Source organism: Cokeromyces recurvatus (assembly GCF_025118155.1).
Source record: "Cokeromyces recurvatus strain NRRL 2243 chromosome Unknown BX663scaffold_38, whole genome shotgun sequence".
NCBI classification, from domain to species: Eukaryota; Fungi; Mucoromycota; class Mucoromycetes; order Mucorales; family Mucoraceae; genus Cokeromyces; species Cokeromyces recurvatus.
The window spans coordinates 81755-109278 of record NW_026251424.1 but is presented as its reverse complement, the minus strand read 5'-3'; the positions used below and the strand labels follow the sequence as shown (position 1 = coordinate 109278).

Below are 27524 nucleotides of genomic sequence, written 5' to 3'. Positions count from 1 at the left end.
GATAACATTAAACAATCCTTAAGAATAACAATTATGATTCATGCTGCTCGGATACACTTTTTATTGCTAGTTTCGTATTAACATACGTTACTCTCTCTCTCTCTTTTCTTCTTTTTTTTTTAAACTTTATAATTAACTACATATGCTCTTCTTGAAGTATTTACAGAGGTAGATTTGGCTTGTTCTTGTTCTTGCTCTTGTTCCTCTTTTCTAACATCGCATTGCATACAAATAAACATTTCAAATCTATATACATATATGATTAATTTTTTTTTTAAAATAGAACTTTCATTTCAATATATATATAACACATACTTCCTTGGATATGCTTTAATAGGTGGGACAGGGCAACCACAATGCACTTTACTTTCACATTCAGAGCATTGAATAAATACACGTGGATCCCATTTAGTACCCGCTCCTGTATATCCTGGTTTACGTTCATGCTGTGTAGCTTCTAGTCGCTGTAAATAATTCTCTGGTAAACCCAATGTATCCCATACCTGTTGTGGGAGTTCGTTTTGTCCGCAAATAGAACAAACCAAATCCTTTGAAGGTAATACGATAGGTAATTCCTTTCTTGATCTCTCTAGACGTGTTCGTCTTACTTTTTCAGTTCGTTGTTCTATCATTTGTTTATGTTTTAAAGTCTGTTGACGCTTTTTAGCTGCTAACTTTTGTTGATTTGCCTTATTCGTCATCTCTTTACGTGATGTTTTAAAATCAGGTGCCTCCCAAAGTATCATTCCTTCAAAATTGTATGGTATATCACGATTAAATATCTTTTGTTTAAACATTTGAGGACGGAAGTCGGTATCGAATGCTGAATAATATGAACTAAAGAAGGTAAGTATATAATCCACCCATCGACTATAATAGGTGCCTTCAATAGCATATCTTCTTTCTTTCAACACGTCAAAAAAGGCATTATAATGTGCGTTGATTTCAGAACGTCCCATTGAGAAACTAGGCTTCGTTTCTCGAATAATTTTCTTCCAGCCATCAATAGCATACATCTCGGGAGATTTATGAAGATGTGTCAACAAGTAATCGTCACGTTCTTTCACCCATCGATAATAAATGGTTGTTGACCAGACATCTTTTGCTGTCGTATTCTCAGGTCCATGTTCAAAACATAAAGCAGTTTTATTCTTATAATCTAAATAATAATTTGCTTGTTCTGCACAAGTAACATGAAATGATTTTGAACATTGCGCACATGATATCTTTGCTCCATACTTGGCATAAAGCTCATCTTTACATAATCTGCAAACCTATTCATAAATGAGTAAAACATAATATTAATAAAAAAAAAAGCCTTCTTATTGAACCCTCTCTCTCTCTCTCTCTCTCTCTCTCTCTTTGGTTTTTTTTTTCTTTTTTTTTCTTACCTTTTCGAAAGCTTCATTAGGAATAACATCAAATCTTACTTCATATTCTCCTAACTCTGGCTGATATAAAAAGTTATTCCTATCTTTAACCAACATACTGGCACAAGTATAATGAACCCAAGGGATATCATGCACATAAGTGTTTAACCGACAGAATAATCCTTGGACATTTGGACAAAGCGCACAATTGGCTACGATCTGTCGCTTTTCTTCAACATGTGCAAAATAACTACACTTATCACATGCCCATTTCGACTGGGTTACGTAAGGTGATGATATTAGCCTGAAGCAACGGATATGAACACAAACCTCACAGAGTGGATTGTCACAATAGACCATTTTATTAGTGGAAGCACCTTGATAACAAACGCAACAAATTTCAGGTTGATAAAAACGCCATAAGGAAATAAATTTACCAAGGGTTCTAATGTAGTTAAGGGCAAATGTTTTAGAAGGGACCACATACTTTGCATCATGTCGAAATTTTTCTGGCTCAATTATTCTTGGTTTCTTTTGTTTGGGTTCATTTCCCTCATCAGAGTTATCTGTGTCAAGCATATATTCCTCCTTCCAATCTCCTGTAATTTCAGTATTATCAGTAGCAACAGAGTTATTAGTCATATGAACCACCTCATTATTATTACTGTTGGCATCATAGTCGCCCGTATCAAAACAGACAGGATCATAATCAGAAACATCGTCATTGATGGGGCTATCATGATTATTTATTTCAGTCGGATTAGTGTTGATAGTATTCATATGACTTGTCTTAAAACTATTCACTTCATTATGAGTATAAGCATTATCATGTGCACTGACAGTATCATTAACAATAACAACAGAATTAGAGGTAGAGTTAGCAACTGGTTCATTAATAGGATTTTGTGTTTGTGTATAAGAATTTTCACGACTAACTTGATATTCTGATCTAGGTGTTTCAAGAGATTCAGTTCGATCACAATCATCTACAGTCTCTTGATCAGAAGGTTCATCTGAATCGCTCAATGAGGAACAAACAACGGTGGGCACTCGTGGAGGATAAAGTGAATTACGCTTTGCTGTCTTATCAGTATTAGAATTCTCTTCTATCATAACCTGCTTTTCTTTTCCCTTGTGATTTGAACTGTGGTTCATGTATATACTATTAGCCTCATCCGCAGAAGTACACACACTATCTTGTTCAGGGGATCTAATTACAGGTTTATGCCATTTACGAGCTGGGACAGCAACTTGATTTGATAATGGGACTTGTGATAATTTGTCATGCTGCTGTTGCTGTTGCTGTTGCTGTTGCTGCTGAGGTGGTATTTCTTGTGGGCTTTGTTGGCTTTGTAATTGATATTGATGAAAATAATATTGTTGCTGTTGATGCTGTTGTTGTTGATGCTGTTGTTGTTGATGCTGTTGATGTTGATGTTGTTGATGTTGATGTTGATGTTGTTGTTGTTGTTGTTGTTGATGCTGCTGCTGCTGCTGCTGTATCTGTTGTTGTTGCAGCTGTAGCTGTATTTGTTGTTGTTGTTGTTGTTGCTGTAGCTGTTGTTGTTGTTGTTGTTGTTGTTGTTGTTGTTGTTGCTGTTGCTGTTGCTGTATTTGATGGTTATACGGATCTGGATAACGCTGTAAACTTCCATAAGGATAATTTCTAGCAGATATATGTTGATTGTGAATCACTACAAGTTATATACATATATATATATATATATTTATATATTTATATGTAAAAGGCGTGAATACGGTATCTTATATTATTTATATAATAACCTTACATTTCGATCCATTTTCGGGTATGATACGATAAGCATGCCTAAAGTTAACTGGATCATCGTCTCGATAATCACTGTAAGAATCAAAATGGGAGCCATCTTCCAAAGCAGCTTGGAAATAATGATTAATATTTGGTATATAATACCTCGACTTGGTTGTGTTAGAATACTTTTCAGGTGTAAAATAGGATTTTCGAAACGCTTGACAAACTCTGATACTATAATTTTCAGGCACATAATGAGGACCTGAATAAACACTAACACTATTATTATGATTAGGCATGATACGAGATGATAAAGATGGGTCTGGCTTTTTTGCCATTGTGACATTTCCTGTAAACATCTCTTCAGAAGATCGTTTTTTATTATTAGAAATAGTGGAAGGTGTAGCTTCAATTCTCGATGACTGCGACAAATTAGATTGATGATAATATGCGCCTTGAATAGGCAGCTCACTAACATGCGATTGTGAATTTTGATATGATGGTAGTGATAGTGGTTGTGGTGGTGGTTGTTGTGGTGGAAGAGAAGGGGGATAATAGTGATGATGAGATGGCTGTGCAGAGGCAGGATGAGGAAATTGTGGTGGGCAATGACTATTTAAAATAGGCATTGCAGATTGTTGATGACAGTTAATATTGTTATACAAAAGTATCTGATTATCCGTATTTCTCCTTTCTCTATTATTATGACTATATCTACTATTTGTATCATGAGAGTTATTGGATTTACTATGTGTTGACGATTTTCTTGATTGCTGTGGATGTGGCTTCTGTAACGTTATTGTAAATGGTTGGGAAGATGTTTGTAGTTGTTGTTGTTGTTGTTGTAGTTGTTGTAGTTGTAGTTGCTGTTGTTGTAGTTGTTGTTGTTGTTGTTGCTGAATCAAAGGCTCAATTAGTACTTCACTTGTTTCTTCAAGTTGTGGAATATCACTATCAAAGAATAGAAGAGGTGGAGATGGTGAGGAGTAATCGGCTGGCACATATTTTTCTGGTTGATACTCAACTAAAAGAGGGGCCTCTAAATATAAATTAAACATTTCTTGAAAGTGATCATATTGTTTCAAATCATCATATAATTCACTAAAATTAGCTAAGGTTGTTAATCTTATTTCTTGGGAATGAGTCTCTTCTTCAGGCTTGGGAGTACTTGAACGTGAATTCCTATAGTTGATAAACTTAATATATTTAAAATAAAAATAAGCAAGAGGTTTCGAAGTGTTCCTTTACCACTGCTGATTTCCAATGCTATTTTCGCCTAAGCTTTGTGAATTTATCAGATTTGAGTCTTGTTGGGATTGTTCAGTGTGCAACATTTAGTCAGACTTTAATTAGAATAAACAACTAGTAAATAATAAGTTACAGCATCCTAGTTTATAAATCAGAGTCTTTTTTTTTTTCTTACATAATATTAATTTACAGTGTCTGTCTAAAAAGAGTTAACCACAAGATAACTAGCCAAATGATGAGTGTTAATTATGGTAAATGAGAAGCAAACGCGTATATATTCATTCCGCAATAATAAAAGAATAAAAGTTTATATCATAAACATCCGATCAAAGCTAATACTGGATGCACCCCATACCATATACTTTTCTCCTCTTCCTTAGGTTCTAAACCTGTTATTGATTGGACAATAGGATTACGGAGCTTATAATTCAAGTCATGTGGACTACATGCATTTCTTTCCATTTTCTTCATTTCTCTCTTTTTTTTTTTTTTTTTTTTTTCTTAAAAAAGGTACTTTATAATAGAGTTATGGTGGTAAGACGTAATTCATCATATTGACAACAAAGATGAATAGAAAAATATATATATATTCATTCTATATTTATTAGCTCGTTCTTGCTATTGGAGATTTACACATCCCTCATAGAAGTCATGGACTTCCTAATAAATTTAAGAAACTTTTGGTAAGTTAATCTACGCGCTGATAAAATGAAAAAAAAAAAAAAGAATCAGGAAAAAAAAAACATTAACATTAAAAAGATTCCTGGTAAAATTCAAAAAATTTTATGCACAGGCAATATAGTTGATAAGGAGACATTCGAATACTTGAGAACAATAGCTGGAGACATGATTACCGTCAAAGGTGATTTTGATGAAAACAATAGCTTACCTCAAGCTAAAGTGATTACAGAAGGTCAATTACGCATTGGTATTATTCATGGACATCAAGTGATCCCGTGGGGAGATGTAGAATCATTAGACATCACAGCAAGACAGATGGAAGTCGATATTTTGCTATCAGGACACACACATAAATTTGAAGCTTATGAATATAATGGGAAATTCTTCATTAATCCCGGTAGTGCCACCGGTGCTTATTCTTCTATGCCTGAAGCAACGTAAGTCTATATCATATAATGAAAAATGTGCAGGATTAACACGTTTATTTATTAGTGAACCTATTCCATCTTTTATATTAATGGATATTCAAGGAAACACAGTAGTTACATATGTTTACAAATTAATAGATAATGAAGTTAAAGTTGAAAAATTGGAATATACAAAGTCCACTGCAGAAACAAAAATGTTATAAATAAAATACATGTATTTTTACAAAAAAAGAGAAAAAAAGATTACATAATGCATAACATTGGTATATTTTCACTAGAGAAAATTACTATTTGTAATTAATTGCTAAAAAAAAAAAAAAAAAAAAAAAAAAAAAATGCGTGTATACATATAATAAAAAGAAAACACTGAATTCGTAGTTTGTTTTATTTTATTTTATTTTATTTTTTAATATTCAACTTTTAAAACAATAATGTCTTTAGAAACTATGAAAGAAAATGGCTACGTTGAAGTAGCCAAAGAAAGAGAATCTTCTCCAGTTAAAATATATTATGAATTGCATGGTGAAGGGCCAGAACATGTTGTGCTCATTATGGGTAACCTTCTAATTTTAATTATATTTTTATGCATTTTGCTCATTTCATGTTATTTTTAGGTTTGAATTCTTCTTGTCTAGGTTGGGAACGTCAAACCAAATATCTTGCAGGAACAGGAAAATATACAGTACTCATTTTTGAGAATCGTGGTATGGGATTATCGGATGCACCCAGACAACTTTATAGGTAAATTGACAATAAGGAATATCCTTATCTTTTTTTTTTTCTTTTTTTCTTTTTTCTTTTTCTTCTAACAATAGCTATTTATAGTACCTCACAGATGGCCCATGATGTAATTGATTTGTTAGATCATTTTGGTTGGAAAAATAATGTACACTTAAATGGTATATCAATGGGAGGCATGATTGCACTTGAATTGGTAACTACTTGGCCAGAAAGATTTTGCTCTGTTGTACTAACAAGCACAACTTCAGGGCGACAGATTCCACCTGTAGGTATAAAAAATGTGTGTGTGCAACGGACATGTATTAATATAATAACTAGTGGAAAGCGATTACAACGTTAGGTAGATTGGTTTTTGTAAGAGATCCAAAACTTAAAATAGGATCTGCTCTTAGCCTCATTTACCCTCCTGAATGGTTAAATGATAAACCTATTGAGGAAGAATATGCCCATTTTAAAACGAATCGAGAAATGGCTACTGCCATGTTTTTAGCTCGACTTGATCGCAGTCGACCTCAAACCTTACAAGGTAATTTAGGTCAAATGGCTGCTTGTCTTCGTCATTATGTCTCTGATGCTAGACTTTTAAAGATCAAAGAAGCGGGTATTCCTGTCAAGGTCTTGACAGGCACTTGGGACAACCTTGTTAATCCAACTAATTCTTATTATATTAGTAAAGTATTGGATTGTCCAATTGAAGTTTTTGATGGTAGTGGACATGGTTTACCTGGTGAACAGCCTGTTCGCTATAATCAGTTATTAGATAATCATTTTTCTGAAGCGGCTCGACTTCGAGAACAAAAATAAATAGTGTATTTTATTAAATCCAAATAGCTTGTTTAATTTTATATCCCATTTTCCTAAAAACACCATCCGTCTTCTCTGCTTGTTTTAAGCTAATAATTGCTTCTTTTGTTATAAAATCATCTTCTTTGTGACCACATGTTTCACGAATAGAATTTACAATACTTTGAATTTGTTGTTTACAACTTTCAACTTCACCGTCTAATTCACCTAAAACATTATATCGTACCGCTTTAAAGATAATACAATTCTCTCTGTTCTGTTGCATAGATTTTTCTGCTGAAGAAGTTAGTACTTCAGATGAAATCATTTGACTATCATCTTCTTCTAAACGAGCTTCACTATTATTATTATCATCCTCCTCATTTCTGTCATTTACTATATTGATATCACCTAGACTTTGATTCTGAATACTTCCTGTATTCCAACGTACAATTTCACCTTCTTTAGAATAATATAAAATAAATCCATAATTAAGATCTTCTGATCTAGAATCTTGTGTCAAGGAAGATAAAATATATTCACCAATTTGAATAGACATAATAGTATCCAGAGGAAGTCGGGTGAATTGTATTACCTTTTCCAGTTCATAATTATAACTGCAAACATAAAATGCTTTATCTGTCAGAAGTACCACTTTTTCTTCGAACTGTTTCCTTGGTGATTTACTAATGAACATAGATAAGACAAATGTTACTAGAAGACATATAATATATATATGCATATACGCATATATACACATATATACACATATAATTACCTTTGTTTACCAGATTCTGTACTAGGCGATAATAAAGTCCATCCTCCAATCTTGGTCTCCTCATCTACTATAACAATTTCACTACTGATATTAACTTTCAAATAATAATAATAAACGTTAATCTTATACTGATTATTATATACAAGTAATTAAAACTTTACTGGCATCGGCTCGTATTTTAGCCCATCTTCTATCAAAACCAGGCTCTGCAGACATTTTTGTACTTTGAGGTACATGTTTAAAAATTTCTACTTTATGATATCCTAGGATAAAATCCACAGTAGCTTGTCTCCAAAAATCCTTAATAGTATTGAAATACATTCTTGCTAATGAATTAGAGGCATCATTCATCATTCCCGTAATATTCCTTTTTCCAGTTCTGTACACGTATCATTAGCTTGACTATATACACATATATATATATATATATACAAGATCAATTCGCTTTATTTTACCTAGTGAAATCACCCTTTAAAGCACTTGTGCCTGCATACATTCTAGAAATCATATCCCCATTATTTGCCCATACTATATCACATATATACATACACATAAATAAAGTTATTTTCAAAAAATACAACATTATATACCATTATTAAATATCCTTTCAAATTGATCATAATATTTAATTCCTTGTTCTGGATATTCAGAGATACCAAAACGCATGAGTTGTAAATTAAGTACACAACGACCGAAAGCACTCTATATAGACAAGTTAATGTCATTATTGGCTTTTTCTCTTTCCTAATCTTACAGACCTGCACAACGTTAGTACGATCTAAACAATCCATACAATTCTACAACAAAAGATGATAGTTAAATAAATAAATAAATAAAAAGAAGAAGAAGAGATAAAACTTACAGTTCTAAAGACACCTGTTTGTTTACAATACACTATAGGATCCTTATTTTCTTTTGCATTTGTTTCCCAAAAGTATCTAATATAATTATGAGAAAGATGACATTTGATAAATAAATGTATGTATATATATACTTTACTGTATTCTTGATAAATCATCATCTAAGCTTTTACTTAATTTGCTGATATTTTCAAACTTCATGCCCTTTGTTTCTTTATGAAAATCGAATTCAACATATCTAGTATAGATATTAGTTTTAACTAATATATGTAAAGGGAATCTATTCACTTACTTAATATTTGGATCGCCTAATTCTACAACATGCTTTCGATATTGTCCTCCAACAATCGCTTCTCTTCCTTTCAACTCTGTTAAATTAACAATAAGTTGCTTTCCATATAATTTTTCTTGAGTAGCAAAATGTTTTTGGAATGCAATCTCATTTTCTTCTTCACTTCTTTCCAATATAGGTATAGGATGCAAACTATAAGGAGATTGGCTCCAAAAAACAGGTACTAACATATACACATGTTATTATACATATATATATAAATGTTCTTCTTTAACAAACTATACTTACTTGATCCTCTTGTTTGAATAAATGATGCAACGTGATTTATATCATCTTTCTTTTTTAACAAAAAAAAAAAAAAAAAAAAAAAAAAGGGCGATTTAATACTCTCTCTCTCTCTATCTCTCTTTTATATTCATTTACACTAAATATAATAATTTGTTCTGTTTCTACAAAATTGGCTACTTGGCCATCTTCATTAACCCCTCTTCTTTGATACCTCATGCCTATGTATTAAATATTTATTAAACATGCTTACTATTACCTACTATTTTTTTTTATTACCAGCTCTTTCCCTGCTCCTTCTAGATAATAATATGAAATCAAAGTTATATCCTTCAATTTGGCACGGTTCAATTTGTAAGGTGCCTTGCATAATAGGTAGAATCCATTCATCCAACTAAATCATATATGCATGAATAAATAGAGTATAAGATGTAATGTAGCTTGTATACCTCTTGTCTGATAAAATCACGCATTAAATGCTCATTCCACCAAAACCTTTTATCTACTTTTTTCCATAAAGGAACAGTTGGATCATTATTTCCTTTTTCTTCAAAAGTTCTTTGGAAGCTATTTGTGATATCTTTTTTTTTTGTTAGTTGGAATATATTCATATATGTATTCAGTTTTGCATAAAGAATAGTTTACCATATGAATTTGAAAATAAAAACATGGATTTACTAAATAATTCAGTTATCTGTTTTACTAGACGCTGATCTAATGCAGCCTCTTCCTCATCTTCAATAGAAGATACCGAGAATGAAGAACCCTGAGAACTAAGAGCAGGTGAAGGATGTGAATGTGAATGTTCAAGTCCTTGTTGTTCCTTCTGACTATTCAATAGTACTTCCTGTGCATCAATTAACGTGTCTTCGTCCAACTTGTTTAACTCTTGATTAAAGCTTCTCTTCTTTGCAAGTGTTTTTTTAATTCGAGTCATAAATGAATTCGATTTTGTAAGTTGTACAGGAGGAGTAGACTTTTCTTTACTTTCCTCTTCCTCCTGCTTATTTTATTTTTTTTTCAATATAGCATGAATAATAACTCTTATCATACATGGTTATCTATCTATACCTTTGTCATATCTAATCTTTGACATGCTCGATTAGTATCAAAACTGAGACAGCTTACTCCGTCTATCATATAAATGGGGTTCCCCATAACATAGCCACAAAGTCGAACAGATGATATTACAATCATGTATTTTTCTTTTCAAAAAAGAAAAAGAAAGAAATACAGTTAATATCAAGTAAATATCCATCATTCATCTTTTACCTTGAAATCCTTCAAAAAAGCCAATGACACCATAAATTTCATATTTTTGTATAATGTTATTTGATTCAAAAGATGTAAGTCGAGTCATCTTTTGTTGATCATTAAAATGAATCTCAAGAATGTTATTGTCCTTGACAAGTACAAAGGAAGTGGTCGTCACATAGAGTTGTATTGTTAAATCTGTTTTATCCAAGTTATTATTATGCATAATAAATTAAATTTGCATTTGTGTATGCGTATTTTTATTTGAGAAGGATTTAAAAAAAAAAAAAAAAAAAAAAAAAAAAAAAAAAAAAAAAAAACAATTTTATCAATTTATTTATTTATTCATTCATTTATTTTTTATTTTATTTTATTTTATTTTTTTTTTAGAAAAAAAAAGGACCTTAAAGCCGCAGAACATGGTATTTATAAGATTGTGCTTGTTTGCAAAGGAAGTTCCACACTCTTGCAGCAAGACATTAACGTCACTGAAAAAAATGTGATATATAAGTATCGTCATGTCAGCATGAATATCAAGAAGGGATGCCAATTTTTTTTTTAAGAAAGCAAAGACCAATTCTTATAGCATTTAATTCAAATAGTTTTTTTTTTTTTTTTGTATATTACTTTAGGTATTGTTTACAGACAAAAGATTTGGCTCGTCCGTAAAACCAAAGACAATTTGGACACTAGTGATATTTATCCAATAAGAAATGCAGAAACGTCTACTGAATAATTCCAGAGTGTCTCTATGACATCTAAAAATAAAATCTTCATCGTCCAATTTTTTTTTTTTTTTTTTTGACAATAGTCTTAATCTCAAATTAAAAAAAAACAGTAGTAAATACAAATACATATTTATGTATTACGTAATTTTTTTTTAAAAGTCCACTTGAAAGGACCATGAAATTGTAAATTACAATTATAAATTTATTACGTAATTATAGATTTGTTTTTCGTGAGAACTGGTAGCGAAATAAGATTAATTTATTTTTATTTTTTTTATTTTTTATTATTTTTTATTATTATTATTTTTTTTTTTTTTTTTTTATTTTTTTTTTTTTACTCCTTTTTTTTTTATTTATTTATTTTTTTTTCTTTCTTTTTGTTCTGAAAGTAAATAAAATAAAATAAAAATAAAAAATGTCAAGCCAAAATACTATTACTCCACATCTGAAAACAGAAGAAGGAATAACCAATCGTTCACGTTCCCCATCTCCTGCTACAAAAAAATCAGTGATAGAATCTAGAAGAGCTGAGCAGAACCGAGCTGCTCAAAGAGCTTTCAGACAAAGAAAGGAACGTTACGTAAAGGATTTGGAAGCAAGAGTGAATGCCATGGCAGATTGGCCTGCACGTATGGAACAATTAGAAGCAGAGAACGAACAACTAAAGAGAAAAATTAAATACCTTCAAGAAGAGAATGAAAGAAATAGAAAATTGCTAAAATTAGAATACAATGATGTTCTTGATGAAAATAATGACACATTAAATAAAAATAATACCACTGATTACTCTTCTTCTTCTTCTTCTTCTACTGTTATGAATACTACTACTTCTACTTCTACTACGTCAATGACAACAGCACCAACAGCACCAACAACAACAACAACAACAGCAACAGAACAGCATCAACAAGGTAATAAAATTATACGTGGTGAAAAAGGTAGAGTATTGGATGATCTTGTATCTATTTTAAGGACTCGTCATAGACCTCCAATCTCTTCTCATCCACCTAATTAAGAAAAGAAAGAAAGAAAGAGAGAAAGAAAGAAGGTCTTTTCATTATTTATATCTGATTACATAATAAAAAAATATACTATTTTTTTTTTATTTTGTATTTCACGTATATTATCATTTATAAGAAACTTGTGTGTGTTTTTATTTAAATATGTTATACATGTTTCAAGACTAAATCAATGTTACATGAAATAATAGGAAGAAAAAACAAAACAAACAAACAAACAAATAGATAAACAAACATTAAAATACTTCAGTCAAGAATATATGCACGTATACATGCATATCATTTTATTCCTTTATACGTTTAAATAACATTTCATTTTAGAATTTCAGGTACAGACAATACGTTGCATATACGCAGTTGTTCAATTATATTTAGTTCCTTTGCTGAAAGGGAATTTGCGTTATATAATAATAGGAAACCATCCCCCCTTTTTTTTTGCGTAATTTCAGAGATCAGATTAATACACGTATTTATTTATTTATTTTTTGCAGTAATAGATAGCTTTTTTTGTTAAATTGACAAGTGAATATTAACAAATTATAATAAACAAGACTTCGTTGATATGTCTGTTTCTTAAACTAAAGTTAAAACTACGAATTATTTCTAGTATTTAAATCGTTTGATCGTATCGTCGTTGGCATTATTAAGAAGTTTCATATTCACAAAAAAAAATGAAAAAAAAAAAAAAACTTGATAGCAGGAAATTTCATCCCTGTTTAATTATGAAGGGTACATTACTCTTTTCCATCTTTTTTTTTTTTTTCCTTTCATTATTTGAAGATGAAATTGCCAATTCAGAGTGTTTGCTATCCTAACTCAGCTGACCTCTTCAACTACACTCAGAGTGTGAATAATGGTATCTAATCTCACCACAGACACCATTCACAATGCAATTAATATAAAGTCATTACAATAATACATCCGTTGTCCATCTGTACAATATCTACAGAGAAAGAAGGCTCGAATAAATGTGACACATTATCCAGTGCAAAACTAATTTCTTTTTTTTTTTTTGTCTCCTTTTATATTTATCAGTCAGTACAGGACTATATCTATCATATTGACAGTGAATTTATAACCAAGTGTAGCTGTTCAAAGATGAATTGTATGACTATTTACATATATATATATATTTGTATATATATGTGTGTGTTCTTATAACTTGTCTTTTTTTTTTATGACGATATACGCTACGCTTTTTGCTTCAAAATTTTTGGCAACTTAAGCGATGAAACAGTTTGATTCTGTTTTAATAGCCGAATCATTCCCAAAAATGTCGAAAGATACACAACAATGTTTAACTATCTCCTCTATAGATACATACAAACATACAAACATACAAACATACATATATATATATATATATACTGTGTGTGTGTGTGTGTGTGATTTATAACGCCTATTTCTTGCTATTATAAAATAAAGATGGTTTGTAACAGTATTCTCTTTTATGTACTTACCATACATACACACATAAACAGAAAATAAAGGAACTCTCTGTCATACGTTACATACTTTCAATCATAATAACAAGTCTTTCATTCCCATAATAATAATAATAATAACGATTTAAAATAATGTTCAAAGGTCCAAGTTGTAATATAATATGATAGTTGTAACAGAATATTCTTCTTTGTGACTTGTAAGAAGGCTATTCTGTGTTGTTGTTGTTGTTTTTCTAAAAAAGAAAAAAAAATAACATTTATGCCTTTTTTTTTTTTTTCCCTTGAAATATGCAAACCTCTTGGAAAAAATTTTTACAAGCGTCCTTGGCAGAAAATATAAAAAGAGTAGGAACATCCGCAACGTATGCATCTTTAGCCACCATCACTACTGATAATAAGCCAGCGGTACGAACGGTGGTTATAAGAGGATTCGTTGGTGAACATCATACAGAAGAAACGGGATGGAAAAGCGACTTACTTGTCATAACTACAAACAAAGGATCACATAAAATAAAGGAACTTGAAGCAAATCCTTATATTGAACTCAACTGGTAAAGAGGCTAAAAGAAAAAAAAAACGTGTTGTATAAATTCATGATGATTGATTTTTTTTTTTTTTTTTAAAAACAGGTATATGAATGGTACAATGGAACAGTTTCGTATAAGTGGTACAATTGATATCATAAAAAAGAATTTTAATCAGAGCCAGCTAGACAATCATTTCTTCGATGGTCAGCATTTGAAGAAAGAGGATACAAGAGTGGAAGGACAAGTGGCTACTAGGAGCAACAAAAGCTTAGCTTTACAATCATTTTTAATAAAGCAGCAGTTGAATCATGATACATTTGATTGGCAAGGAGAAAGGTTACGTCAATTTATTGAATTAGGTTCATCCATGAGAGCACAGATGGTTTATAGTCAAAAGGGTGTTAAGGAACTAGAGATCAAAAATATTGACCCAATGACAGGCTGGTTTAAAAATGAACAAGTTCAAGATTTACTTGAGGAAGCATTTGATAATTTTACATTACTCATAGTTAAAGTCACTTCTGTACGTCATTGGTCCCCATCAACTGGTTTAAAAGTATTGTTATAAAGACTCTTTTCTTTTTTTTTTTAGACTTGATAATACAAAATAATTGTATCAAGCAAAGCAAGTTAAGGGAGTAAATGATATGATATTGATATGAATAAAATAAAATAAAGAGGGTTAGGGTTTTATATATATGTTTATTCATACATACGTGTATTTACAACAAGATATGTGATATTAATAGAAAATGAGGTCTTGACGATAAGCAAAAACTGGCGTAATAAAAAATTATATTAGTCTACATTCATACAACATATGACATATCTTTTTTTTTTGTCGTGCTGAACTATCGCGATTATTTAAAAAGCAAGTATGAATTCATACTGTGTGTTCTAACTATAACTATAACAATAATACCAGTTATTCAAATGCTGACATGATTACTATCATATGAGATATTATTACATAATAATATTCATCATCATTGGTGTACATATAATTCATTTCATTGAATAGAACAATCCTAATCTTATTGAATTTATATACTTGAATATTCTAACAATAACTAGTGTTAAAACTAATCGTGCTCTGTAAAGTATAAATAATATATCAGGTTTATTTGAATCACTTCTTTATTGTGGAGCCAAATGATGTAGGATACATGTCCCTCATTGTTGAAATCAGCTGACAAGTCATGTGCTCGAGAAATCAAGATATTAAGCACTATACAACAGTATACTGATTTATATCTATCCAAATTGTATCATCCTTTGCCTCTCATCTTTTTGATAGAAACGTTAGGTAGAACACCATATGAACTGCATTAAAGATAGTATCACACAGTTCATAAAATTAGGGGGAGGAGGAGGAGGAAGAGACAATGTGGTAGAATAATACATCCAGCGAATAGCATCTATTTGAATAAAAAAAAAACTAACTCTGTGGTTACTCCTCAAAATAACATTTTCAGCAGACACAAACCTATAAATTGACTTGAAGAAGTTTTAGGGTATATTAATTAGTTCAAAGGTTAGATAAATAGTGTAAATACATGTCAAAGGAAAAAAAAGGGGGTTTATAATATTATGACTGTTTGTCAGATTCTCACTCTATTGATGAATACGTGGGAGAGTGCTTAAGTCCTGCTTATAAGGATTGCAGATTGATACTTGTGATATGCATTAATATAAAAGCAACGTTAACAAAACGATAACATCGTTAAACTAGTAGCTTGTTAGTAGCTAAATAATGGATATTATCTATTTAGTTAAAATATTAGCTATTGTATAAAATAAGGGACGGAGAAAACTAAAATTATGTAAGCAAAGCAATTAATAGACTGATGAATGATTGCAGACTGTTCCTAAAGATAAAATTATTAAAGATTCTGTAAAAGACAAAAAGGATGATTCTTGTATGATTTTAACAGTTTGTTATTTATACTATATACTATCCAACTCTATCGTCTTCCTCTTTACTATTACAAATATACCTTGGCAGTCATTATATATTAATACGCCTATTTTCATTTTCAAATCTTTTGGAAACTTACATCAAATGATAGCGCTTAACTTACTTGAAACAAAGCAGAAATTCGATTCATTAGGCTACAAAGCTTACTACTTGAGTTAAAAGAAAAAAATGAAAAAGTGTCGCTTCAGTTATTTATTTTTATTACTAAGAGAAGCTAAAAATTTCGTTTTTTTTTTCTTTCTTTTTTCAGATAGACGTAGTACGACGACATTTTACTTTTGGTAAAAACAACATTTTATTCCTGAATGTGTGTTGTATATAAGATGAGGGATTACATAATCTACTTCTATCATAAGCATATCAGAGTTAAGAGTGACGGAGTGTTATTATAATTATTAGCTGTACACTTTATGCATACAGTCCTATCTGATTTCAGTTTGTAAGGCATGCTTGTGTTATGATTAATAATAAATGCCCGATGTTATGAAACAGTGATTAGTTAAGCATAAAGTAAATGGTCACCAATATTAAAGATAGATGAATTATATACATATTAGTTACATGATCATGTTCTTACTCGAAATATGAACCATATACTATCCATGATAACTCTATCCTTGTTAAATACAATAATGCTTCATCTTGCTCAACAACTAGCGATGGTAAATTGTCTTTCAATTCCACAAGCAAAGTTTCTCGTTCGCTCAATAAATTTATCTGAAGATATTTTTACTACAACTTCTACTGCTGCATATTCAAACTTCTCCCAGAAGTCCACATTAATACAAACATATAAAGCGTCTCCTTTAACAATTACATATTCCAATAGTAAGTACCAGAGGTTGTTGTACTTTCAAGCAACTTTGTCAAGTATTCTTACAAAAGAGTTTTACTCATCTTAATAGTGGCATCAATTTTAAATTGAACTCAACTTGTTGTCTTTTTTTTTTTTTTTTTTTTTTTTTTTTTTGAATAGAGATCTAATCTTTTAATTATCTATGGCTTGCACTGAATATAACCTATAAATTTCCGAGCGTCCTAGATAACTACCTGGACGCTATTTAACCTATTGGCCTAAGCATCTTACACTGCTTTTGACAAAAGTAGTATGCCATTTACTGTATCCAAAAAAAAAAATCATTATCGACTTCAAATGCCTGAAACTATTGAGGATCCTTTTTCATTTCCATTGAATTAGCTTCCTACATAAAAAACGCGCATGTATTATGATATCCTTCCTTAGTTAGTCTGTTGATTAGATATTTGGACAATACTTCACGAATTTGATTGTCTTTTTTTTTTTTTTTTTTCATCCTAAAAAAAAAAACTTCCTTCACTGTTATTACAACGACCTAGTCAACAATTCCTTGATTGGCTGCTCTCTCTTCCACCTCACCAAATGTGTTGTCGCTATACCACTTTTTTTTTCCTATCTTTAATCCTAAAGGAGGGTATTTTTTTTTGTTTTTTAGCTTTTTTTTACTTATTTTCATTGATGAATTAGCTTGGGCAATTTTTTTAATACAATTTATATCTTAAACATTTATTACATTTTACAAGTAATAGTTTAATTATTCACATAAAATGCTGCTGACACAATTGTTGTTACAAATAAACAAAAAAAAAAAAAGGAACTAATAAACATCATATACACATGAAAACTATCTTGGAATCAATTTTATTTTTATACATTTATACAAATATGCATATACATATATATATATATAAAATGCTAAATTCTCTTTTATTTCTTTTTTCTTCTTTCAAATTTTACTATATTTTAAATGAATACCACGGCTACAAAGTCTAATAATAATCATAGAATCTTTAATACAATTCCTTCAACAGAGAATAATTGTAATAATAGGCCAAGGCTTTATTCGATTCGTAGTTCTGATATGTATCGATTTCCAACTTCAGGGAACAATATAACGCTCGCTACTAGCAAAAAAAATTCAAAATTAACGATTGAACCTGTTACTTTTAATAATGTGACAGAAGGGGATTATTTCAGTCTTAATAACAAGAATAAGAATAATAGTAGTGGCCATAGATCGCAGGTTTGAAGTATAAGCAATAATCGAATGACTTCCTCCATACTTATTTTAAAATCTAATTGTAAGGATATAAAGAAAAGCAATGTATGTTATAAATACATAAATAATCCCAAAAAGAAAAGAAGGGATTATCCAACAACTATTTCAACTCCCACAGAGCTTTTTGCAAAGAACCTTTATGAAGCTGTATTAGACATAGATGGTATTATTGTTGAATGAAGAGAGAGAGAGAGAGAGGGAATTTGTCTTGTATTAATATCTCTTTCATAGATTCATATGATTGTGGATATGTTTATAATACAAATGAGAGTCCATCATTTTCTTTAATAATATTAAAAGAGGATTCGACAATGTCATTAGGTAATATAGTATAGCTTATTTCTATAACAATTCATTTATATCTATCTATCTGTAGAGAAGTTAAATAAGAGTATATATTATAAAAGACCTGTATTAAGGTCAACTGTTTCTGAGCTATTGCCTTCAAGAAATGATAGCTATTTTTATAACAATAATACAAGTTCTATATCCAATCAGTTCCATTATCAGCGACAAGAACCATTTCAATCAAGTGATGACGATCATGAACATTCACCTTTACTATTTTATAATAAAACTACTATAAAGAAAAGGAAGAATAGAAACAAGTTAAAATATATCACAAGAAACCCAATATATCATCATTACATTATTAATTGTATTCTCTTTCTTTCTCTTTCTCTCTCTTTCTCTATCTTTATATATATATATATATATATATAATAGATGGATTATTACTATTCTGAGCTTATTTGTTACTTTTACCATTGTCTATTTCACGTTTTTAATCTTCCCTCTAAGGTCAATTGAAGTGATTTCTTTTGGAAATGTTCTAAGCACTCAGAAACAATTATTTTTAAATATTTTTGTTCAAGCAAGGTAAAAAAAAAAAAAAAAAAAAAAAAAAAAAAAAAAAAAAAAAAAAAAAAAAAAAAAATTACAACTAAATAAAAACTCGTACATTACAATAATCTGTATTAAATAGAAATAGAAATGGATTTAAAGTTCAAATATCACATGGTTCTATTGATCTATTCGCTACAAGTCATTATGTACCTACTACTAGCGATGATATAAAACAAGGCAAGCATATACATATACATATACATATATACATGTGTGTGTGCTTATATTTCCTTCTTTCTTTTGTTTATTAATATATTAGTAGAATTCCTCGGTACTATTGAAACCTTAGAAGTTCCTCTTATATTCGAACCTTCTTCGACATTCTTTTATTTTAACTCATCATCAAAAAAAAGTATTGCAACTAGTCAAATTCAACTTAAATATCCAGGTAAAACAAAAGCAGGAGATATAGATGGAAATGAAAGATGGTATTAAAGCATTAAAGAAGAATACATGTCATTTTTTTTGGCTTAATAATGATTATCATAGGTCATCATTAATTCGATATCCTTATGAATTAACAATTCGAGGCGTCCTGAAATATCAATTATTTCCTGTTATTGGAACACAAGTTTATTCCGTAAGAATCTGTAAAATGATGCAGGTAGATCCAGCCACTGGGATTGTAAGGAAAATAGCATCTGATAAAGAAAACTCTATTTGCAATGAAAGATGATAAAGCTATATATCCTTTTATTTTTAAATAAATTATAAATTCTCTCTTTTTACACATACATAAAAATAGGATGTTTTATACTATAAATCATTTTAAATCAATCGACCTGTCCTTCTGATTGTTTTAAATAAAGCAACTGAACTTATGAATGCAATAAAAATATCGGAACTACCTACTTCTTGAAGGGCCTTTAATGTATATACTTGTTGATTGGATTTCCAGTAGGCCTGTAAATGTGTCCAGCTTTGTCCAATGGCTGACAATGTTAAGACGAATAAAGCCGATCTTTCAGAGGACTGACGTCTATCCTTTAATGCTAACATACCCAGGACTCCTAAAGCAAGATGAAAGACGCCTTGTGTTCTAAATGCATCTATGGCAATGGACGTTGTTTGATTGATTTGATGTTTTAATACATTAGAGTGATTAGGTGTAGGTGGGATAGTCAAGTAACGCACTACTGTCTTCCATGGTCTTGCTAGTAGAGCTCTAGCAGCTACAATATGATAAACAATATTAATCAACAAGGGCAGGTTATTATCTCTGAATATGAATTTTAATGTCGCTATTAAAAAGTATCGTGTATGACCCTTTATTAAGGCCCAATTAGATGGTGGTCTAATGTCAAGTTCTGGAAGAATAGGGAAAGGTAGTTGCTGTTGTTGTTGTTGTTGTGGTGGTGGTGATGTCCATGATTTCTTAACTTCTTGTGATGGTATTGGGAGTGATTCATCCAAGGAATCTGAATCTTCTTCCTTTGAATTTAAATCAAAAATACTTGATTGTCCTCCTGGTATTATCGAGGCATCTGACATGTCCAATGTGTTTGTAGTTGCCTTCTTGTTCGTGCTCATTAATAAATAAAAATAAAATAAAGTAGGAAATAATAATAATATAATAATAATAATAATAATAAAAGTGGTTGTGGGAATGATATATGTCATATTTTTCACATGCAAAATATGACAGCATAAATGGTAACTTTTTTTTTGTCATAATATTTATCTATATAACTACACAATCATTTTCTTATAGCAGGGAAAGTAAGCTTATAATATAATTCAATGCATTCTTTTAATAGTTACTTAGTTGCTGAACCTTTGAGATTTAAGCATTTTTTTCTTCTTCTATCGATTGTTGAAAATGTGAAGTAAGTTTACTCTGTTTGTGAATATCTAATAGGACGTAGAGAATCGAACGTTTTGTGTCTATGTTATCCATAATTGTACAACAAGTAAACGATAATAATAATACCAGTCTCTGGAAACGATACTTGATCATTTTATAACATGTTTTTTTTTTTTTTTTTTTTTTTTTTTTTTTTTTTTTTTTTTTTTTTTTTTTTTTTTTTTTTTTTTTTTTTTTTTTTTTTTTACATTAGAATAGTTATTTGATTAGAATTGATGTTATTAAAATAAAATAGAGACCTTAAAGTATGATAATGAAACAATATAAGCATCAAATAAACTATTCTAAATAAGAATTAAAAAAAAAAATGTATAGATAATACGCAAATAGAGCTTACTTATAGAACATTAGTCATCATATGTAAACTACAACCTCACACAGCACTTCAATCTATTCGATGTGTACACAATAATAGACCAAAAAAAAAAAAAAGGAAAATAACATAAGGGAGAGTAGATCCAATAATAACAATTATTATTTTAAAGTATTAACTCACTTGAGGTATACCATTGAATGAGAAATATTGCTGTTAATCTTATGAATAGTTATATCTTGAGACTATTTAACTTTTTTTTTTTTTTAATTTTGATCTATACATGCAATGATAAACATTGCTTTTAAGGAGAAGTCTATTACACCTATGTTGGAGTCTGAATTGGTAACAAGTATAAAGTCCATGGACAAAAAGAAGTTTTTGATTTTGTCGCACATTTTACCCTAATAAAGTATAGAAATGGAGAAAGTTTACAAACAATTTCGAGAAAATATATTAAAATTTGATGAAGAACAAATAATTCTTCTCGAGGGTTAATAAAATAGCAAACACGCACTTTTGTTAAAAGAAGATAATTATAATAAAAGTGGTAGTGTAGTTGTTTATTCAGACGTAAAAATGCAATATGAAAACTACCTTTTTCTTTTCTGTTTTATTTTTTATCATATAAATGTACGACAGACAAAATAAAGAAAAAAATTAGAATTTCTTTCCTTATAATGAACTTGTCAAATCGAAAAGCTTCATCTTTCTGCCGTACAATCCACTTTAACCGTCTCGAAGAAAAAAAAAAATCAGTTAAAAAGGAAATATTTCTTCCGAAGAAGAAAAACAGATTGTTTCAAAAATTGTGTCAATTCATTCTGAATTCAGTAGTTTTGTTGAATCTAAATGAGTATGAAAATTGTGGGTTTAATTTTACAAGTAGGCGATTGAGACGGCGGCTTAAAGAAGTCAACAAGAAAGAAAGAAAAAAAAAAAAAAAAAAAAAAAAAAAGAGAGAGAGAGAGAGAATAAGTGACCAAAACATTTAATACTACTACGCTATTAACTGTTTAGAAGAAGACATAATATTAACAATAGCACTGTAACTTTTGATATACTATGGAATAATGAAGTAAGTAATTAGTGTTATTCTTTATAACACACGTCAAATATAAAATTATATAAAATTTTATTATGCATATATAACAGACTTATTGTATGCAGTATTATCATAGTAATAAATTGATAAATTATATGGCAACGTATTTGATTAAATTAAACTATTTATTTTAATATCATTCAACACATAAAATAGTATACAGCTTGAAACTGCATATTTGATTCTATATGATACAATAAATTATTGACACCATTACACACTAGTAGTAATGGGAATACGTAGGGTATTAAAGTTATGCTAAATTTGTTTATCTAGTAGTAAAGTGTACTATTTAGTAATAATCTATTGCAGTAAAGGACATAAAGGTCTTTACTTCATCTACAGAAACAGCATTGTTCTCTCATCTTTTTGATTTAGATTAACTTCTATGTCTATTACGTCAAAGTATATTTTTTCCTCTTGAAAGAAAATCAAAGTAAGGTAAACTATTGCTGTATGTATTTCCTACTATTCATTTGTTGAATGACATAATATCAACTTACTAAAGCAATCCATATATCCCTTTATACACTAATAATACTCTAAGCGTTAAATGTGACTTCAAGCTCAAGTCTTTCTTATTTTGAATGTATATAATAAAATTAGATTGCTTTAACTAAAGAAGAGGACTTGTATGATGAATGATAATATATGGTATATGATAACATCCTAATAGAGTTTCTTTATTTATGATAGTATTCTTTTTAAATGGAATTTACACTAGTATCTAAACGTATGACTAACAACTAGTGTACATAATTAAGCTGTATATGGTAACATCATTTTGAAAATATGCTATATAAATAAATACATTTGTATATATTTTTTTTCTTACTATCATGTGTGTGGGAAAGAAAATGAGTCACTGCTGCTATTTATTCAAAAAAAAAAAAAAAAAATAATTGCTTCCTTTTTAAACATATAAAAATTACAAAATGGTTAAAATTGTAAACCGTAATTACTCTAAACGATCAGAGCCTGAAGGAGGCTTCAAGTCTTTTGAAGCATTTTATCCTTTTTATTTAGGCGAACATTGTAATAAAATAAATCGAAGATTACATATTCTAGGTAATATACAATTACATACAAACAGCAAATCCTTATATGTATTATACATATATGTATACATTTATGTATTTTTAATTCAGGCACAACAATCACACATATTCTTGCACTTTTATCCATTAAATATAAGAATCCTAAATTTCTTTTATTCGGAATTGCTCAAGGTATTAATAGAGTGTAAATATATCTATCTGTATATATAATCAACTGATTTTATTGATGTATTTGCTAGCTTATATTTTCGCTTGGTTTGGGCACTTTATCTTTGAAAAAAAGTAAAGTTCTTCTTTTTTTTTTTATTACTGAGCATAATTGTTAATTTTTAATTTGTACAAATTTGTATATTTATATTTTTTTTTTTAAAAAAAAGTAAGCCAGCGACATTTAGATACCCTATTTGGTCTTTTCTTGGTGATTTGAAAATGTGGCATGAAGTAATGATTAGAAAGCGAGAATTTTAATAAATAATTAAACTTTCATTTTAAGCAAACATTCAAGTATAGAAGAAGCTGTAGGCCTCTTTAAAGGATCATTTGATAATCCAAGCTTTAAGAGTTGAAAAAACATTTCATATCTTTTATGAATATGATCAGAGGAAAATGATACTTCCCCTGTTGAACGGTTGCGCTTTAGGATTTGACGATAAAACTCTGCATCACTTAAATCAGCCGTTAACAATTCAGCAACAATTAACATTGCCATAAAAATATCAGAAGCTTTTGAAAATTTATGTGAACGTAACATTTCTGGTGAAGCTACGTTCTTTGTCCAAGAAACACCTTCTTGATCCAAGTCAATTTCATCATTTCCACTCTTGAATTCAATACATGATCTATATTAAAAAAAATAATAATTCATGATTTAGAATACTTTTGGTGTGTGTAATACATATTGTACATTACCCAAAATCAGTCAGCCAACCTGCCCCAGAGGCATCAATCTTTATATATTTACAAAAAAGTTAAATTTAATATTTATATTATATTTGAATATATGCTATTACCAAAAAGTTTTCAAGCTTAAGATCAACAATACCAATACCAAGTGCATGTGCATCTGTTAAAGCCGAGAATAAACAAATTGAAGCCTGTAATACTTCTTGAGGCTGAAAAGTATAAACTAAAAAAAAAAAAAAAAAAAAAAAAAAAAAAAAAAAAAATCATTTGAATTCTGATATAAATGTAGCTAGTATGTGATTACCTCGTTTATCTAAATAATTCCTTGCATCTCCATTCGGAACATATCTTTGAATAATATATAAATTTTTAGCTTTATTCTTTTTATAAGAGGCAATATCGTATTTTAAGTTCTCTTCTACTTTATGTCGCTTACAATAGATCCATCCAAAATATTGATTTACATATCTACATACCGATAGTTTTGCAGCGAACTCAAGTTCACGTTTTGCTTGAATCTCAAATGGTTCTCGACGTGTTCTAGCACGCTTTGTTTTGCAAGCTACCAAGAGTTCACGATATTTCCCTAGTCTGACAATACCCATTTGCCCTTCTCCAAGAATTATATCTGATATTAAGAGATCATCTGGGTATATTTCACCTAATTGTGATGATAATAATAATTTTGATCTTTCTTTTTCTACTTTCTCTCCTGGTATTAATAGTAAAGATTCAATAGAGGATTTGCACTTTGAGCCTTCTATATTCTCTGCTTTCTGACATTCAGTTAGTATAGCATTTGTTTTTTTATTTTGTGATACGCTATTTGTAGTAGTAATAGATGTTGTCTCTAATTGGTCATCTTTATTGATATTTGTATCCAACATCACTTTTTGAAATTTACGTCTAGTATTATAAGCTGCAGTAGGATCGATTTGAGGTATAATATTTATTTTACTTATTTCCAAATATTCATTATTTATTGAATCTAGTAATAACAATGAATAAGTCAAATCATATGTGTAACACATAAGGAGACCTATTTTTATTTTATTACCATCTGATAATTCGTCTTCTTCGTCGTCGTCGTCGTCTTCTTCTTCCTTGTTAAATAGAAAAATTGAAGAAGGTAAATTTTCTTTATACTCTTGTTTTATCTGTTTGTTACATTGTTTTTTATTATAAATCTCTTTTTTTAAAATCTTGATACGCTCATGTTTACGACTATTATTGACTATGATATTTTGACTAGGAGCATGTTCAAAATGATCTAAATGACGACTTGTCAAAGGCTTTTGAATCTTGTTTGAAATTAATAGATCTCGATTAATGGTTATTGTTGCTTCACAATTACTGCACACTATAGATGACAGTTCTTCTTTATTTACCATTCTTTCGTTATGACTTCTCAACTTCATTGTTTATAATTGTTATGTTGTCAGAAGAAGTAATGTCAATAAAAGCAAGACTTTTTTTTTTTGCAGTAACTTTTTTTTTTTTTTTTTTTTTTTTTTTTTTTTTTTTTTTTTTTTTTTAACATTAAACAGTAGAATTCTAAATTCCGATAATAAGGAGAAGAAGTACAACAACAGTACGATTAAAATATGTTTTTTTTATGGCCAGGTGGGCACAGTGTATTTTTCATCTGCGATATTGCTCGAGCTAGTTCGAGTAGTGTATATAAGAAAGAAAAGACCTCTTAAGAGACAAGAGTACTACAACAGTACGATTAAATGATAAATTTATTAAAAAAAAAGTGGTCATAATGAGCACAATAGTTTAAATAACTATATTGCCCGAACCAGTTCGCGAAGTTAAGAGTTAAAAAAAAGAACCTCCTAAGAGTCAAGAGGGAAAATGAAAAAAGTATTGAAGAATAAATAAAAAATAATAAGGGAGGAAAGTAAAACGAAAGAAAGATAGATAGAAAGGAAAAAAAATATTCAGAAACAAGACAGAAACACTAGTATTTTTATCATATGCAACCATTTCACCAAACTAGCACCTATACCAGTTATAGGGTGGAGGAAGATCTTCATCATGGGAAATATGATCCAATTCATGTAGGATCAAACAAATGTCAGGCCAACGTACAGACCAGGAAGAGATAGATGGAACCCTTTTTTTTTGGTTTTTTCAGGGGTAATAAATTTAGTAAGAAAGAAATAGAGTCTTTAATGGACCTGGGCATTTGTAGACGACGGTGTATGTGCAGACATTCGGTAGCATGGACACGAGAAAGATGAACTGCAGAATGGAAAGGACAGGATAGGGACGAGTTTTTCCACAAGGGAACCAACTAAGACGCCAGCGGAGTATCTGATTACGCTCCATACGTGTCATTGGGAGCCATAAAATAGGATCAATGACCAAGGTTGGATGATAAAGTAGAGACCGTTTGGGCATTTGGGCTATTACAGAGAGTGTCATGACTTTCTTGTAGAAATTTTTGTGTTAGCGATTTAAAAACACGACGATCCAATGTATCTAGTACAGATTCACATTTTTTTTTGCCAAAGAGGGTTAGGGACTAATTTACACCATTGTGAGCGGCTTGCAGATGTTTGTAAATGAGGCAATAGTTTTTGTATCAAGGTATCATCAGATTAGTTGTAGTGTTCTGCTTATGTATTTGGCTTGTAGTATTATTGATCTATCTTTCATTGAAGGTTGGTTGTTCATATGTAACATCACGTTAGTCGAAGATGTTCGAGATCCGCCATACAATTTACATACACATTCATTTTGACCCTATTCAAGTTGCTTTATATGAGATTGATTCGAGTCACAGATCGCTAATCCATATTCCATTTGTGAACGTACCATTTGTACATAGAAACATGTTATGATTGTAGTCGTATTTACAACTAAGTTAATAGAAATAAACCATCATTTATTTAAATAATAAAGAGACTATTCAAATAAAACTAGTGTATTGTACTTCACAGCATAATATTCATTCTATATTCAGTTTTAATAATAGTCATTGTTAAAAATAATTATATACATTGCATTATGTAATAATAAGAATTCAATAGGTTTATGACTGTTATATTCAATTACATAATTATTTATACAAGTCATATATATT

At 29.8% G+C, this 27524-nt stretch overlaps 10 protein-coding genes across 10 annotated transcripts; 6 read left to right on the top strand and 4 right to left on the bottom strand.

The window, feature by feature from the left end:
• Positions 1-851: 851 nt before the first annotated feature.
• BX663DRAFT_237154 (uncharacterized protein) lies at positions 852-3782 on the bottom strand. Its single transcript, XM_051521833.1, has 4 exons — positions 3328-3782; positions 3161-3268; positions 1392-3064; positions 852-1266 (listed from the first exon to the last, which is right to left on the bottom strand). The coding sequence occupies exons 1-4, from the start codon at positions 3617-3619 to the stop codon at positions 1258-1260; spliced, it is 2082 nt and encodes a 693-aa protein (XP_051378611.1). The 5' UTR covers positions 3620-3782; the 3' UTR covers positions 852-1257.
• Positions 3783-4637: 855 nt separating this feature from the next.
• BX663DRAFT_489893 (vacuolar protein sorting-associated protein 29-like protein) lies at positions 4638-5701 on the top strand (the record flags this gene model as incomplete). Its single annotated transcript, XM_051524931.1, has 5 exons — positions 4638-4640; positions 4900-4923; positions 4998-5072; positions 5149-5507; positions 5563-5701. 5 exons carry the CDS (start codon positions 4638-4640, stop codon positions 5699-5701), a joined length of 600 nt encoding a protein of 199 aa, XP_051378610.1.
• Positions 5702-6049: 348 nt separating this feature from the next.
• On the top strand, positions 6050-7043 carry BX663DRAFT_533251 (Alpha/Beta hydrolase protein; the record flags this gene model as incomplete). Its single annotated transcript, XM_051530514.1, has 4 exons — positions 6050-6053; positions 6134-6239; positions 6324-6504; positions 6558-7043. 4 exons carry the CDS (start codon positions 6050-6052, stop codon positions 7041-7043), a joined length of 777 nt encoding a protein of 258 aa, XP_051378609.1.
• Positions 7044-7196: 153 nt separating this feature from the next.
• BX663DRAFT_489891 (SacI homology domain-containing protein) lies at positions 7197-10174 on the bottom strand (the record flags this gene model as incomplete). The annotated part of the gene is made up of 15 exons (XM_051524930.1): positions 7197-7241; positions 7270-7736; positions 7811-7894; positions 7962-8179; positions 8256-8328; positions 8391-8502; positions 8559-8597; positions 8663-8738; positions 8800-8898; positions 8953-9175; positions 9241-9289; positions 9376-9458; positions 9517-9631; positions 9687-9817; positions 9883-10174. 15 exons carry the CDS (start codon positions 10172-10174, stop codon positions 7197-7199), a joined length of 2106 nt encoding a protein of 701 aa, XP_051378608.1.
• Positions 10175-11634: 1460 nt separating this feature from the next.
• BX663DRAFT_489890 (uncharacterized protein) lies at positions 11635-12234 on the top strand (the record flags this gene model as incomplete). Its single annotated transcript, XM_051524929.1, has 2 exons — positions 11635-12130; positions 12158-12234. The coding sequence occupies 2 exons, from the start codon at positions 11635-11637 to the stop codon at positions 12232-12234; spliced, it is 573 nt and encodes a 190-aa protein (XP_051378607.1).
• A 1437-nt stretch (positions 12235-13671) lies between these two features.
• On the top strand, positions 13672-14898 carry BX663DRAFT_564580 (pyridoxamine 5'-phosphate oxidase-domain-containing protein). Its single transcript, XM_051532052.1, has 2 exons — positions 13672-14234; positions 14313-14898. Exons 1-2 carry the CDS (start codon positions 13972-13974, stop codon positions 14776-14778), a joined length of 729 nt encoding a protein of 242 aa, XP_051378606.1. The 5' UTR covers positions 13672-13971; the 3' UTR covers positions 14779-14898.
• A 3188-nt stretch (positions 14899-18086) lies between these two features.
• BX663DRAFT_489888 (uncharacterized protein) lies at positions 18087-19866 on the top strand (the record flags this gene model as incomplete). The annotated part of the gene is made up of 8 exons (XM_051524928.1): positions 18087-18248; positions 18363-18447; positions 18516-18605; positions 18661-18892; positions 19011-19163; positions 19270-19328; positions 19450-19618; positions 19680-19866. The coding sequence occupies 8 exons, from the start codon at positions 18087-18089 to the stop codon at positions 19864-19866; spliced, it is 1137 nt and encodes a 378-aa protein (XP_051378605.1).
• A 7-nt stretch (positions 19867-19873) lies between these two features.
• On the bottom strand, positions 19874-20831 carry BX663DRAFT_524114 (uncharacterized protein). Its single transcript, XM_051529605.1, has one exon. The coding sequence runs from the start codon at positions 20808-20810 to the stop codon at positions 19959-19961; it is 852 nt and encodes a 283-aa protein (XP_051378604.1). The 5' UTR covers positions 20811-20831; the 3' UTR covers positions 19874-19958.
• A 2564-nt stretch (positions 20832-23395) lies between these two features.
• On the top strand, positions 23396-23998 carry BX663DRAFT_479776 (uncharacterized protein; the record flags this gene model as incomplete). The annotated part of the gene is made up of 4 exons (XM_051524329.1): positions 23396-23540; positions 23621-23701; positions 23770-23812; positions 23908-23998. Exons 1-4 carry the CDS (start codon positions 23408-23410, stop codon positions 23996-23998), a joined length of 348 nt encoding a protein of 115 aa, XP_051378603.1. The 5' UTR covers positions 23396-23407.
• Positions 23910-25921, bottom strand: BX663DRAFT_524109 (kinase-like domain-containing protein). The gene is made up of 6 exons (XM_051529604.1): positions 25687-25921; positions 25491-25563; positions 24738-25421; positions 24541-24656; positions 24440-24477; positions 23910-24369 (listed from the first exon to the last, which is right to left on the bottom strand). The coding sequence occupies exons 1-6, from the start codon at positions 25849-25851 to the stop codon at positions 24006-24008; spliced, it is 1440 nt and encodes a 479-aa protein (XP_051378602.1). The 5' UTR covers positions 25852-25921; the 3' UTR covers positions 23910-24005.
• Between the last annotated feature and the right edge of the window lie 1603 nt (positions 25922-27524).